The 14,684-nt window shown below is 37.3% G+C and overlaps 1 protein-coding gene across 2 annotated transcripts in view; it reads left to right on the forward strand.

Moving 5' to 3' along the window:
• iars1 (isoleucyl-tRNA synthetase 1) overlaps positions 1–14,684 on the forward strand; it is an 85,358-nt gene that overhangs the window by 53,880 nt on the left and 16,794 nt on the right. For both annotated transcript variants that reach the window (XM_039648626.2, XM_089125221.1), the window contains exons 24-28: positions 755–857; positions 1,150–1,233; positions 9,385–9,559; positions 11,307–11,419; positions 12,493–12,588. In XM_039648626.2, coding sequence (XP_039504560.2) covers positions 755–857; positions 1,150–1,233; positions 9,385–9,559; positions 11,307–11,419; positions 12,493–12,588 — 571 coding nt within the window. The remainder of the gene's footprint in view (positions 1–754; positions 858–1,149; positions 1,234–9,384; positions 9,560–11,306; positions 11,420–12,492; positions 12,589–14,684) is intronic.

The raw sequence follows: 14,684 nt of genomic DNA on the forward strand, positions 1-14,684 counted from the left end.
TAAACTAAAGCGAGATGAGCGTGTGTTACAGTGGGATGAATTGTCTCTAAAATAATTAAATTAAATAGTAAAGTTTGTATGATGTGTTTTAAGTTCGTGAATTTGAATTTTTAAAAATGTATCCCTTAAAAACGGCCATATTCACGAAGAGTGCTTGACTTGTTTAATGATGATTTTTATCAAACTTGTATATTTAAGTTCAGTAATTTCACTTAAATGGCAATGATAATTACCTATTAATTGTTATTTAAGTGAAATTACTGAACTTAAATATACAAGTTTGATAAAAATCATCATTAAAGAAGAAAATTTCAAATGGCATTTAGAGACTTTTGCATCTGAACTCTTCATATATATATATATATATATATATATATATAAAAAAAAATTGTGTATTTAAAGAAGAAAATTTCAAATGGCATTTAGAGGCTTTTGTATCTGAAATCTTCATATATATATATATATACGAAGTACGCCAACATTATAATACGACATATTATTTAACGAACAATACTCTCCATTATAAACATTGTATTTATTTAATGTATATTATTAAGGATATTATTTAGGTTACCGTATATCTGTAAATTGAGTTTAAAAAAATCAGATATTGTTTGATAAGTGCAATATCTTATTGTAATCCTTAAAAACCCAAAAAGTAGTGCTTGAAAAGTCCTGGAATTTCATTCAGTTCTGCGATTGTTCGAAACCTTTCACAGCTGACGGTGTGTGTGTGTGTGTGTGTGTTTGGCAGGGAGTCTCTGATCGACAAGCGCATTGAGAACGCAGTCTCCCAGATGCAGTCGGTCATCGAGCTGGGCCGTGTGATCCGAGACCGCAAGACTCTTCCCGTCAAGGTGAGAGCCGGTAGCGTGCAACAGATCACAAAGCTCACGGTTTAGATCATTTATGGTTTTGGAGACTTTTTCAGATCAGCTACAAAAATAAAAAATGTATATACACACAGTGAAACCAAAATCTATTCAGACACCCTCAGCATTTCTCACATTATCACAGTTTATTTGCTTTAGTTTAGTTTAGAAAATGGTAATAAATATGAGCAGAACTCAGAGTGATCAGATCAGTGGATATTTCACTGTTGGAGTCGCTGCATTTGTGTGTGACACGAGTGTGTGTGTGTTTTTCCAGTATCCGCTGAAGGAGGTGGTGGTGATCCATCAGGACGCCGAGGCTCTTGCAGACATCCAGTCCCTGCAGAAGTACATACTGGAGGTCAGTGTGTGTGTGTGTGCGTGTGTGTCACAATCACAGCACACGATTCCTGTCAGTTATCATCATTTAGCTGCTCGCTCTTTCCCATGAAAATGCAATGAATGAGGACTGACTGACCAATGATGTCTTTAGGAGTTTAATTATACATATCTGCAATGTTTTTTCTATTTTAAGAATAATTAAAATACTATATAGAATTATAATTGTAATTATTATTATTAAATCCCGTGTAGTCAATAATTCTCTGATTTTTTTCTAACCAAAATGACATAATCAGACGTTTTTTTCATTCCTTGAAAAAAAAATTCTTGATGCCTTAAAATATCTTGAATCTAACTCGACACCCTTGCCTCATTTAGTATGCACAGTTCTATGAATATGCATACCGCTATTGGCTGATCTCATGTGAGTGACAGGTTATAGCCCCGCCCACATCGTGAGAAAAGAGAAGAGATGCTGCAAGAGGAACTTAATCTGATTCAAGATTACCATGAACATGAATTTAAAACAAGAATCATGTGCACTGATAAATAATTTATAATAAACACTGCAATTTCCCCCAACACAAAAAAATTGTAAAAAATAGCTGCGTCCCAATTTGCATTGTATCCGTCCTAAATAGTATTCGAAAATAGAATTAGTACGTCCCAAATCGTAGTATGAGTGTTTCAAAGAGACCCGGATGGTCTACTATAAGAATCAGAATCCGAAGTGCAGATCGACGCACACTCTAACGGCTGATATTACCCACAAACCATCGCGCGTTGGACGAGGATTTGGTTAGAACTACAAACACGAGTAAAAAGTGTAAAAAAAAACTACAGACGTGGAGGACGATTTTAACTGAATGGAGGATTTTAACTGTGACAAGATGATTGACAGGGCAGGTTACGGTGACAGGATGCACGCAGCACGAGACAGAGCTGTCCGTTAAAGATGACGTGATGGTATGTCCCAAAGCTTGCCTACTCTTTTGCCACACACAAAAAGAGTACATACTTTTAGGGCGTAGTTTAAGTAGGCGAATTGGGACTAGGGATGGGTATCGTTAAGGTTTTATCGGTATTACTACTCTTACCGATACTGCTTATCGATCCGGTACTTTTAACGGTATACTTATCGGTTCTTTTTGGTGTTTTTCTTTTCTTTTTTTTAAGAATTAAGAAAATAATTAACTTTATATTTTGAAATGTAAAAAAAAATTTAAAAAGTAATGCTTTAACAAAACGAAGAAAATATATATATTTGAAGAGTTCAGATGCAAAAGCCTCTAAGTGCCATTTGAAATTTTCTCCTAAAATGATAATTTTTATCAAGCAAGTATATTTAAGTTCAGTGATTTCACTTAAATGGCAATGATAATTACCTATTAATTGTTATTTAAGTGAAATTATTGAACTTAAATATACAAGTTTGATAAAAATCATCATTAAAGAAGAAAATTTCAAATGGCATTTAGAGGCTTTTGCATCTGAACTCTTCATTTGTTATGCAGCAGCATGCAGGCTTTTATTGTTTTATATACAAAAGATAGGATACAATTAATCAAAGATACACAATACACAGTGCTTTAATTTCAGGAAGGTCTACTAACATTACTTTTTAGGTAATATATTCTGTCTGAAAGTAAATCTAATTTAGTAATCAAATGTAAAATAGCACTGTATAGTTTATCATAGATAGATTAATGCTTATTAAATCTAAAGTTGCTCATTCAAGTGCTTTTTTTTTTTTTTTCAATGCATTAATGGCTGAATCGTCAGCAGATTTATTAGACTGCTGCCCCTTTAAGACCGAGAGCAAATCTAATCAGTAACTGAAGCACCATCATTTTCTCCATATTATTTACGTCCATTTAAGACATAATTGTGTTTAAGTGAATCTCAGAGCTGGTCGTTTTGACATTTTTATGTATATTTGATAGTTTAGGACACACGAAGCCCAAATAGGCTATAGTCTTCTTGTTTCGGAGCGCGCACCGCCTTGTGAACAGCGTCTCTTGCGCAGGTTTTTGTGTTTTTAGTAGGCATTTTATGATCTAGCAACAGTAGAGACAGCATTTTGCAACAAATGCCGATCGTGCTGATTCTGACGGCACGTTTGGGTTTAGGAAGAACTGACAGCGCAGCGCTGTGAAGTGAAGGAAGTTGTGCTGGACAGATCATGCGTCTCGTTTTTAACGGGTGTAACTTATCTCAAATATCTTCTTATAATCTTTGGAAGCCGAAATCTAAAATAAAATGAGAATAATATCCCAGATCTAAAGTGTAACCTCGTTTGAATGTTTAGTTCTGTCCTCATTGTCACTCATTAAGCAAGGGCTGTCTTTTTGTGCGCGCTGTGGCTCCGCGTGAGAGATCGCTCTCTCTCTTCTCTCTCTCTCTTCTGAACTGCGAATAGCAAATTTGCATCACAGACAAATGGTTTAATTAAAATATAGTTTATATATAGAAATGGCTGGCGAGATAAACATGTTCAAGATAGCGTCTTTCTAGGAATAAATTGTAAGCTACGTGTAATTACTTAATTTCTCCAGTACCGACAGCAGAACCGAGAACGTCCGAGCTTATCGATACAGCGTTTTTTCAAAATTCAGCACCGGGGCCCTTTTAATACCGGGTTTTGGTACCCATCCCTAATTGGGACGCAGCAACTGTGAATTTAAACCAAATCACGGTGTGATCAGCTCAGCAGGGCCCTCTGCTGGTGTGGAGCTCTTTACAAACATGTTCCCCTTAGCACGTGTCGATGGCTACATCACAGCACTCCTCTCCTCTGGTGTGTATGAACACACACACATGCGTGCAGTGAGTGTGTGTGCAGACACTCAACCGGTGTCCTTCATCTCCAGCCCCTGCCGCAGTGATTTATGGGTGGGCTGAGCCTCCGAGCTAAAATTAGCTCCTCTGTCTCCGTGTCTGCCACGCTCGATTGTCAAACACCCCCGCCGAGAACGCACACACACACACACACCATTGATCCCAGCGCTAGCTTTAGCATTCAACATGACCTACTCGTCTCACAAAAATATTCATGAGAAAATCACCTGGATGAAAGATGATGAAACTGCACGTTGCATTTTGCTTTGCATTATTTAGTGAGAGATAATTTGTTATTCATATGCATTTATATCCAGCAGCAACAGAGATGCGTTTTAGCCGTTCACTGGCATATATAGAGCGTCGATTTTTTTCATATTTGTTGTTTTGAATCCGATCATAATGCTCTTAAACGGATGGATTTGTTGGTGACACAGGGTTTTAAAGTGCTTCCTTTCGGCTGGTTTAAAGCGCCGTCTCTGTGTGGTTCATTAGATGCCATGTTTTATTCAGGTGACGTTTCTGTGACTCGAGTCCCAGATGAACATGTGAGGCATAAACTCAACCGTCTGACTTGTTTTTATTCTACTCTCGCAATGTGAGAAACACAAACGCTGCAGTCACCTGATTTAATGAACATCTCCCACTGCAATACAGCAAACACAAAACCCGTCTCTCACTGGTGCTTTAACACTTTAGAGCGGCACTGTCAGGCAGGACCTTCTCAGCAAGCAATGGCCGTCTTTCCTCCGTCTAGGTTAACTATAGACCCGATATAGTCCGGCTGTGAGTAACACACTTCCAGCCAAAATAACCTTGAATTTGGATACATGTCGTTTTTGCCAGAATAACTTGCGAGATGTGTGATATTCCATCATGTAAGTAAAGTCAACAGTGATTACAAGCGGTTTAGTTTCATTTCTTCAAGACGTCTTTTAAATGCAAAATTGCTGGCTGGGTTATATATCCTTGTTTCATAAATCATATTTGCTCATATTCTCCATTGTTGCGGCTCCTCTCTTCCCAGTCTGTCAGTAACGCTCTGTTTACGTCCTGTCTCTGAAAAGCACACTGTGCTCTGATTGGTTGGCTGGATCAGTGTGTTGTGATTGGTCAAGCGCTTCGAGTGTGTTTGGTAAATGTCCCGCCCCTTACCATAACCGCCAGTTTCGACCAAGCGGCAACATTCTAATCTGAAACATGAAGCCTACCCGGATGTGCGAAAAACTGCAATACATTTAAAATCCGCTAGAGGGAGGTGCAAATATCCATAGACCCTACTGTATGTTAAAATGTCCACTTTCACAGCATAAATTCATGCTTTTACAGGTTGGTACCATGGACTTTTATTGTATTTTTGGATAGGTTATGAGTGCCTGACAACTGTGAGGGGGGTGAATTTGTTAGTTTACATCGCATTTAGATGTAAAATGTATTACAAATAAGGGCGGTTAACTTTGATTGACAGCTGATAACGGGCTGCGCCGAGTGGAATTTGACGTCTCGGCCATGATCTGACACAACACATCATACCACCTCTGTTTCCTTTCTGAACATTTGTATTTTGTATTTCCCAAGATTTTCCAATATGGCGCCGCCCATACAGCCTCAAAACTGTTCTTCAGAAAGTCTATGGGTGACATCATATTTTTTACAGTCTATGGTTTCAACACACTACTAACTAACTCAACCATGCCCTGCCCTTTTATTCTGTGTTTGAATTATTATAATGAGCAATATTGTGACGTATTCGTTCCTGGAAGAAACTCAAGACTACAATGGAGGCGTTTCAGGCGTTCAGAAACACTGACACTGATATAGAGAAGAACTGAAGCTTGTTTATGGTCGAACAGCTAAACAAAGATAGATGTGAAAAAGTCCCTCATTATTTTGAACTGAAGAAGTCAGCAGCCTCTCCGAGGCGGGATAGCGGTATCCGAAATCATGTTATCGAGACAGCGACTCACTGACTCAGATGATCAAGAGATGAGACTCAGGATGAGCCGAGAAAGGGCGATCCGCGGCGCTTCAGTGACGAATGGCGTGAAAAGTTCCTAATGCTGAATTTTAGTGTTTATTATTGTAAATGAAAATCATATTTAGGTCCCAATTGTCAGTTATTTGTGGCGAGCTGTTTAAGCTCACTGTAATGCTTGAATGTGAGCATGTCCATACAGTGTTTGTGCATTTTTGTGAAACATAACATTAAAATAACACAAATTAATGCCCATGCATTTCCCCCGCTGCCGTAGCAGTTTCAAATGATATAAAACTAGGATGTTTACATGCATTTATTTTCTTGTTTACACATTTTTCCCAATGTGAGGTTGTTACACCCCTGGCTCAAGTCTGCCAATTAAAATAAAGTTTATTTAATATATAAAGAAAAGGGGACTATAAAAGCAAAAATACTGCTACTGCATTGCTGGCTGCAAGGAGAGAGAGAGAGAGAGAGCGAGCAAGAGCACGCGTCCTAGATTTAAAAGTAGCTCCCGTCAGGTGACACCAATTAATCGGTTGATTGCAGGTGATCTACCAGAGAAACTGCAATAGACCAACGCCACTTTTGCGTCATCGAAGGGTAACGCCCCCTTTTGGGGGAAAACACCTCTATACTGTCTATGGGAAAACAAACGGATTCCCATGAAAACAGAACTTGCACTAGATCTGCAAAGTTTCTTGATAGCAAAAATGGCACAAACTTAAAGAAGCTAACGTTACTGAATACGGGGTTACAGAGGTGTCCCTTTGAAATGGTCGAAAACTGGATTAATGACCCCACACAGCGGCCAAATATGGACTATTCAGACATCTAACGTTACCACTATCTCGTGGAATCACCAAGTAAGTAGCCTTTTTTATTTATTTATCATTTACACACTCACAGTAGCCTATTACAAACTACTAGACGATGAGGCCATGTCACTTGGATCATATTTAACTTGATTTACGCTATTGACAGTTTTGTTGTCGACTAGCTATTAGAAAGACTAAGCTGTTAGCAGCTAACGTTACCTTATTAGACTAATGTCAATAGCTTAAATCAAGTTAAATATGATGCATTCATCGTCTAGTTTGTCATACTGTGACTGTTAATGAAAAAAAAAAAAGGCTACGTGCTTACTTGGTGATTCCACGAGATAGTGGTAACGTTAGATGTCTGAATAGTCCATATTTGGCCGCTGTGTGGGGTCATTAATCCAGTTTTCGACCATTTCAAAGGGACACCTCTGTAACCCCGTATTCAGTAACGTTAGCTTCTTTAAGTTTGTGCCATTTTTGCTATCAAGAAACTTTGCAGATCTAGTGCGAGTTCTGTTCTCATGGGAATCCGTTTGTTTTCCCATAGACAGTATAGAGGTGTTTTCCCCCAAAAGGGGGCGTTACCCTTCGATGACGCAAAAGTGGCGTTGGTCTATGACATTCGCTGTGTCTGAAATCTCCACTCAAACCACTACTCCCTACCCCCTGTGTAGAGGATAGGGAACAGAGCACTATATAGTGAGCTGAGCTCACCAGCATAATAGAAACACCACTTTCGGACACTACTCGATCGTCTCTCTGCGCCGTTGATTACATCATCTGTCAGCTGGTACCGAGCCGGCTCTGGGCTAAATCGATTTTTTTTAAATAAATACATTACATTATATTGAGCTTATTTCTCCAAAATTTACAAACTAAAAGTAATTTCTGTCCGTTTCTGTTATACTGCGCTACTCCACACATGATTATGACTTATTTTTACGATCAGCGTAATGCATGATGTTATGTAAGGCTTGGGTTAGTGACCATCGGTTGTACACTACTTTTCAAAATGCATTCTGGGATACATTGAGTGGACTATATAGGGTATAATAATCATCACTATACATTCGGACAGCACTACAAAATGGCGAGCTCACTCTATAGTCCACTATTTAGTGAGTAGTGGGTGATTTCGGACACAGCAATAGAGAGATTGGAACACTCTGGTCTGTTTTTATATTACGCGCTTATATTTGTTAACACACATTCTACACGCATTTAGTTTTTCCTCATTTTAGTGCACTATATTATTTATTATGTCATTTTCACATTGCAAACTTGAATTGTCCGTAGTTATCAGTGTATGATGTGTTTTGGTAATAAAATGTTTTTTTTTACTTTCTCTCTTTTATACTTATTAAGTGTCTGCATAATCGTTCTTATTGACGAGTCCTGACTTACTTAATTATATACTTATAATTGCAAAATATATAAATGTATATCAATTTATTTATATATTAATCTTAAGTATTTAAAATTGCACTAAAATTGTAAAATTGTAAAAAAAAAAAAATTAGTATTTTTGTACTTTTACTCAAATAAAATTGAAAAGCATTTTAATACTTAATAGTAGGGATTCACTGATATAAAACTGTTGGCTGATACTGATAACAAATAATTATTTATATTTGAAAGCCAATATCGTATATATTGGCCGATAAATTTTTACATATATTTTGAGAAACTGATTACAAAAACAAAAGTCTCACCATTAAATTCCATGTCCCAAACACACAATTATAATCCTCTCATTATAATTTTATGTAGCCGATATGACAGTCTTGTGCTGCACTTATTTACTTCCCATTTTTGAAGTGATTCCAATCATATTTCAAGCAGTTCAAAATTATCATGTTGAACAGTCGCATCTGAAGAGTCTCAGCTGAAGGAAACAATACATGATTTATTGGCTTTAATATACCGGCCACATTTTATTTTCAGGCCGATATCAATAACATTAAATATGAACATATATCGGCCGCCATATTGGTATCGGCCGATATACTGGGCATCCCTACAGTAATAATGGAGTATTTTTTATGAGGATACTTTTTCTCAACTTCTCGATTCGTGTACTTCATCCACCACTGTAACTAGTCAGTACTGTCTCAAATAGGTTGTGCGAAGAACTTCATATTTTATAACATGAGTTTTTGACCAAATGACAGATAAATGGTGCTCCCGCAGAGCTACAATAAACTTTATATAAGTTGATGAAAATGTAACGCGATGCAAAGAATGGCAGGAAATATTTGTGATTCACTGGTCAAAAACCTCAAAACTCCATTTGAGCTTGATTTCTGGAAAACGTGCACATGCAAGTGTCTAATCAGTGATGGTGTATCAGCAATACAGTGACAGTGCTGTTTTCCATTTCCTGAACAGTAGCGGGTGCCCGCCGGTGACAATATCGATCCCTTGCGCTTTGATTAAATGATTAAATGTGTGTTTTTTAGCAGTTAAATGGTTTACATCTTATTGGAAAACTTGTCAATCTCACAGTAGCATGACATTGTGTTTTCTCCAGGAGTTGAACGTTCGCCAGCTCACGCTGTCCTCCGACAAGGACAGATACGGCATCCGTCTGAGAGCTGAACCCGATCACATGGTTCTGGGCAAACGCCTGAAAGGAGCGTTTAAATCTGTGACTGCGTCCATCAAAGACCTGAAGAGTGAAGAGCTGGAGGCCTTCCAGAGGACAGGTACCACTTACATGTTAATCACACACACACACACACACTCACTCACTCACTCACTCGAGGGAAAGCCCGGCTGTTCTCCGGCTCTGATGCGGCTCTGGCTACTGAACCTGTTGGAGAAGAACTAAAGCAGCCGTGTAGATCTCACATTAGAGTGCAGTGATCAGACCGTCGTGTTCTCCCCTTTCTGAAGCGTTTTCATGCCTTTTATCTGAAACGCTGGCGTTGGAATGAGCGGAACGCCGGATAAGACTGGAAAAGCGTGCAGAGATAGATGAGATGTGAAGGAAAGCAGGCGGTCTGGAGATCGGTCCACACATTTTCATTATACTAACAACAAAAACAGTCATTTTCATGCAGATATTTCCCCTTAAGGAATATGTACTGTATGTATGTATATATATATTTATTTATTTTTTTAATTTCTGGATCAGGAAAAGTCTTTTTAACTTGTAAATTAATATCTGAAGGAATATGTATATTTTCTCAAGCCATGTAACCACAGACTAGAGAGGGTTCATTGTTTATTGGAATTATGGATAATTTAGTGTTTTAATATGTCGCCACTCCAAGGTTCTAGGTGTTTCTGTAAATACAAATTTTCTATTTTGTCATTAGACCAGAAGTATTTTGAAATATCGTCTTTGGCAAAGTCTCAAACACACACACACACAATTTCTTATTACTGTTACAGAAACAATGATACAAAGTAATCTGTGGAGCCAATACCATGACAAATAGATTTGCAAAAGAATAAAGTATTTAGCAAAAAAACGAGTCTGAATTTTGAAACATTTCAAAACATTTATATATAATATTAAAGTGTATAATTTTTGTAATCTGATTACACGATCCAGATTACATTTTATAAGATCACAAGATAGAAATTCATGCACATTCATTGATGAAGAAAAGTTTACACCATGAAGAACATTGAGTTTTGAAAAAAACTAGGGAATAAATTTATGATTAATGGCTTCCAAAATAAAAGTTTGTTTACATAATATATATGTGTACGGTGTATAATTATTTTTTATATAAATACACACACATGATGCATGTATATATTTAAATAAAAATGTGTTATGTATAAAATATTTATATTTTATATATATATGTATATATGATAATATGAATTATGAATAAAAATATATATACAGTATATGAATGCAAATATTTCTTAAAAATATGCATGCATGTGTGTTTATATAAACAAAAATAATTATACACCATACACACACGTATATTAAAAAAAACAAAAAGTTTATTTTGGATGCGATTAATCGTTGCCTAGACCTAAAATTATTATTTTGATATATTACCAAAAAGTGTCAGTTTCAGTCCCTCAGGCTCAGTGTGTGTGTGTCATGAGACCCTCGATACATATCACGATACTGAACTAACGGTACGATATTATTGCGATACTCCAAAAATGATTTACAGAATACAGAATTATTTTAGACAAATATGCTTTCACTGTCACTGACTAGATAACTTTAAACAATGTCGGACACTTTTACTGACAACATCAGACATCAGACACACAAATATCCCCCACTGCATTATTATACATTATATTCAACATTATATATAGTAGATTAATGTAGTTCTGACACTAAAACTCTCAACTTCTTTTCTCAGATAGTAAATTTAATGTTGGGTGATCTGATCTATACACAATTTTCATTTTTCTATTGCGCTATATTGTGACCCGATGTGTAGTAACAGCCTGGCATCTGTTCCTCTGCAGGATCTATCGTTGTGGACGGGCATGATCTGCACGAGGACGATCTGCGTCTGATGTACTGCTTCGATCAGACGTCAGGAACACCGTCTCAGTACGAGGCCCATTCAGACGCGCAGGTCTGCACGCACTTTCATTCAGTCAGCACAGTTTAATGCAACACGGGTCGCCCAACGTGCTTCATAATACAGAACAACAATCAATACATCGGCCCAGTCCAAATCCGATTATTTGTGTATCCGATTGGAATCTGATCTAACATTATTGATGTCCACACTTCGTTTTCGTTTTTCGTTCGTTTTCGAAATATCTGCAGTGGTTTCATGGGAATGACGTTGCGTTGGTAGGAATACGCCAAAACAATAGAGCAATAGAAATGTTGTCTTATTTCAATTTTACAACATTGAAATGTCAAATTTAAATCCGGTTTCAAAATACGTCTCCGTTATGTTGTCATTTTCTGCTCGTCCGGCACTGCATTGTTTCCTATAACAACATCTGGCGTTTATGTTTTAAAATCACATAAAATTTCCACATAAGCAGTCAGACTGAGACGGATTTCCAGAAGTACGATTTAATCGGATTTCATGTGATTTTGAACCGTTCCCACTATCTAATTCTGATCGGATTCCTATCGGATTTGGACTGACAATCTGAACGAGGCCCTAGAAGCACATAAAGCACTCGAAACCCCTTCGTGACGTTCTCACATAGCGTTTAAAAGATGTGATTTATCCAAAATTTGAAAGTAGTTAGAGATTCAAAAATTAGAGTATTGTGAAAAGGTTTTCTTAAACTATAAGCCATAATCATCAAAATTATAACAAATAAAGGCTTGAAATATCTCACTTTGAATCGACTCCAGGAAGAGTAGCCGCTGTGTGCAGCTAATGGAGATCGAAATAAATAACAAAATAACAAATAACTTTGCATGTAATGAGTCTATATAATATATTAGTTTCACCTTTTAAGTTAAATTACTGAAATAAATGATCTTTTGCACAATATTCACATTTTTCGAGTTTCCCTTGTTGTACATAATTCTATACCGTACAGGCAGCCATTTCAATTAACTTATAAGACAACGTAACAGAGTCAAATTCATATTTGATATTCAGACTGCATCTCGATTGATCTCAGTCGACACCCTCCTGTCTTGAAGTGATCTGAACACACACGTTTGTCTTCACAGGTGCTGGTTCTGCTCGACGTCACGCCGGATCAGTCCATGGTGGATGAAGGAGTGGCCCGTGAGGTCATCAACCGCATCCAGAAGCTGCGCAAGAAGGTACAGCGAGTCCAGTCACATCCACTTCTATCCACCTTAATCTTGACCATCTTACTGTGTTTTGAATTATGGATGCATGGCTCTTCTGGTTTGGGGAACTTCCATTCAGAAAGAATGAAACGAATCACTTCAAATCATAAGGTTGCCCTATAAATAAAGCTGATCCGTCAGTTTCCCTTCATGTTTTATTTTCAAACATCATGAGAATATTGTAACACTTGGTATTTTAATGTGACAAAACAAGAATATCTATGGGCAAGAGCTCTTTTCAGTCGCTGTATTCTTTTCCTCGTGATTATTATTATTTTTTCCATTCACATTCTGCTGTAATAATATGAAAAAGGACTCTCTCTCTCTCTCTCTATATATATATATATATATATATATATTCTGTTCTCACGATTTAATTAATGAAATATCACATTAATAATTCACTGGATGCACGAAGAATCTTTAGCAAGTTTTTCTCCTCAAATTATCACGTGTTTTCACAAATACAGTCTTTCAAAATGAAGGCAGTCCCTCCAGAAAAACGCGATTATGCGATCGCTGAATTCAATGCAAAATCAGCCAAAGTCCGCATATTTATGCGGGGGCCGCATTTTTTCAAATACGCCGCACTTTCGCCGCATAAATTGCCGATTTCCGTGCAAAATATGCGGGGTTTGCATAATTTCATAATCCTCGCATTTTCGTTGCAAAAAAAAGTCACATGTATCTTAGCAGAAAGTTGAAAAATGTTGCGTTTGCTTCACACAAGAGCAGCCATTTCCCCCTGTTTCCATGGGAACGTTATGAAGTGACGCAATTACGCGACGCCAGACAGACTCACGGAGGCGATTGACATCTCACAAATCGAACTCGTATAACTGTCTGTCACACGTTCTACTGTCACATCGTTACTTAATAAACAACATAAGATAAAAGTAGTAGCATCAAACAGAAATTACCCGCACACATGGGGTGTTCGACAGTTCAACAGGGAGCGCGCAGCTCTTAAAGGGGCCACACCTCATTTACACTCTTAGAGTCTGAAATAAAACAAGATGAGAAATTAAATATTCCCAGCACTTTCTATGATGTAGTATGCTTTTTTATCAAAGGAAGTAATAAGAAATGACTCTTATATTAACAGGATGTTGGGGGAATCACTTTTTTTCTCTTTTTCATCAAACCGCAATTTTTGCAAGTTCCCTCAATTTTTGTAAATTCCAGCAATTTCATCGCATAAAATTGCATAAATATCCCACATATTCCATCGCATTTTTAAAGAAAACTGGCCGCATAATCAATCAATTTTTGCCCGCAACAATCACAAAAAAAAACTCCGTGTTTTTCTGGAAGGCCTGAATACTATTATGGTAAATGTTAAATATAAATGTCGCAAATTTTTTCACAAATTTTTGGAAATTACCACCACAAAATCAGTCATTTGACCGCAAAAATCACAAAAAAAAATCGTGAAATCCTGGAGGGACTGTGAAGGACATCACTTTCAAAATTGTTTGCCATCACACAATGCTGAAGTTAATGAACATTTTTGATTAAGGCAACGCATTTTAGATAATAAATTACAAAAGTGATATTTAACCCGTGCGTTATTTCTGTGTTGAGAATCACGCTTTTAGGCGGTTATTCATGTTAAAATTACCTTATTGATGCTTTTACACTTTTAATGTCACTTTAAATTACACTTTTAATGTTCGATGGTTGAAGGGTGAGTAGAATCGTCTTCTCATTTTACCCAGTTTTTTTAAAAAAAAGTATTATTGCGTTTATAGAGCGAGCCTACGCCAGAAGGTGAGGACACGGGCCTGATGCATGAACCTCTAATGGTGTGTTCACAACAAACATGAAGTGTATATTCACATCACGATACTCGCACTAGTTTCCTCACGGGATGTTTCTTGTTTTTCGCATCAGGGTGTGTCTTCACACAACAGTGACAGTAACCGAACGTATCGATGAGCTCTTCGCTGATTGGCTTGCGCAACTAAGTGTCATGCGAACTTTCCGCTCGAGTTGCGTAAGACGCAATTTATGCGAATATCGAGCGTTCGCCCAATTTGCGTCATTTGCGCCGCCCTATTTGCATT

The sequence above is a fragment of the Pimephales promelas genome, chromosome 21 (genome assembly GCF_988280905.1).
Source record: "Pimephales promelas chromosome 21, fPimPro1.hap1.1, whole genome shotgun sequence".
NCBI classification, from domain to species: domain Eukaryota; kingdom Metazoa; phylum Chordata; class Actinopteri; order Cypriniformes; family Leuciscidae; genus Pimephales; species Pimephales promelas.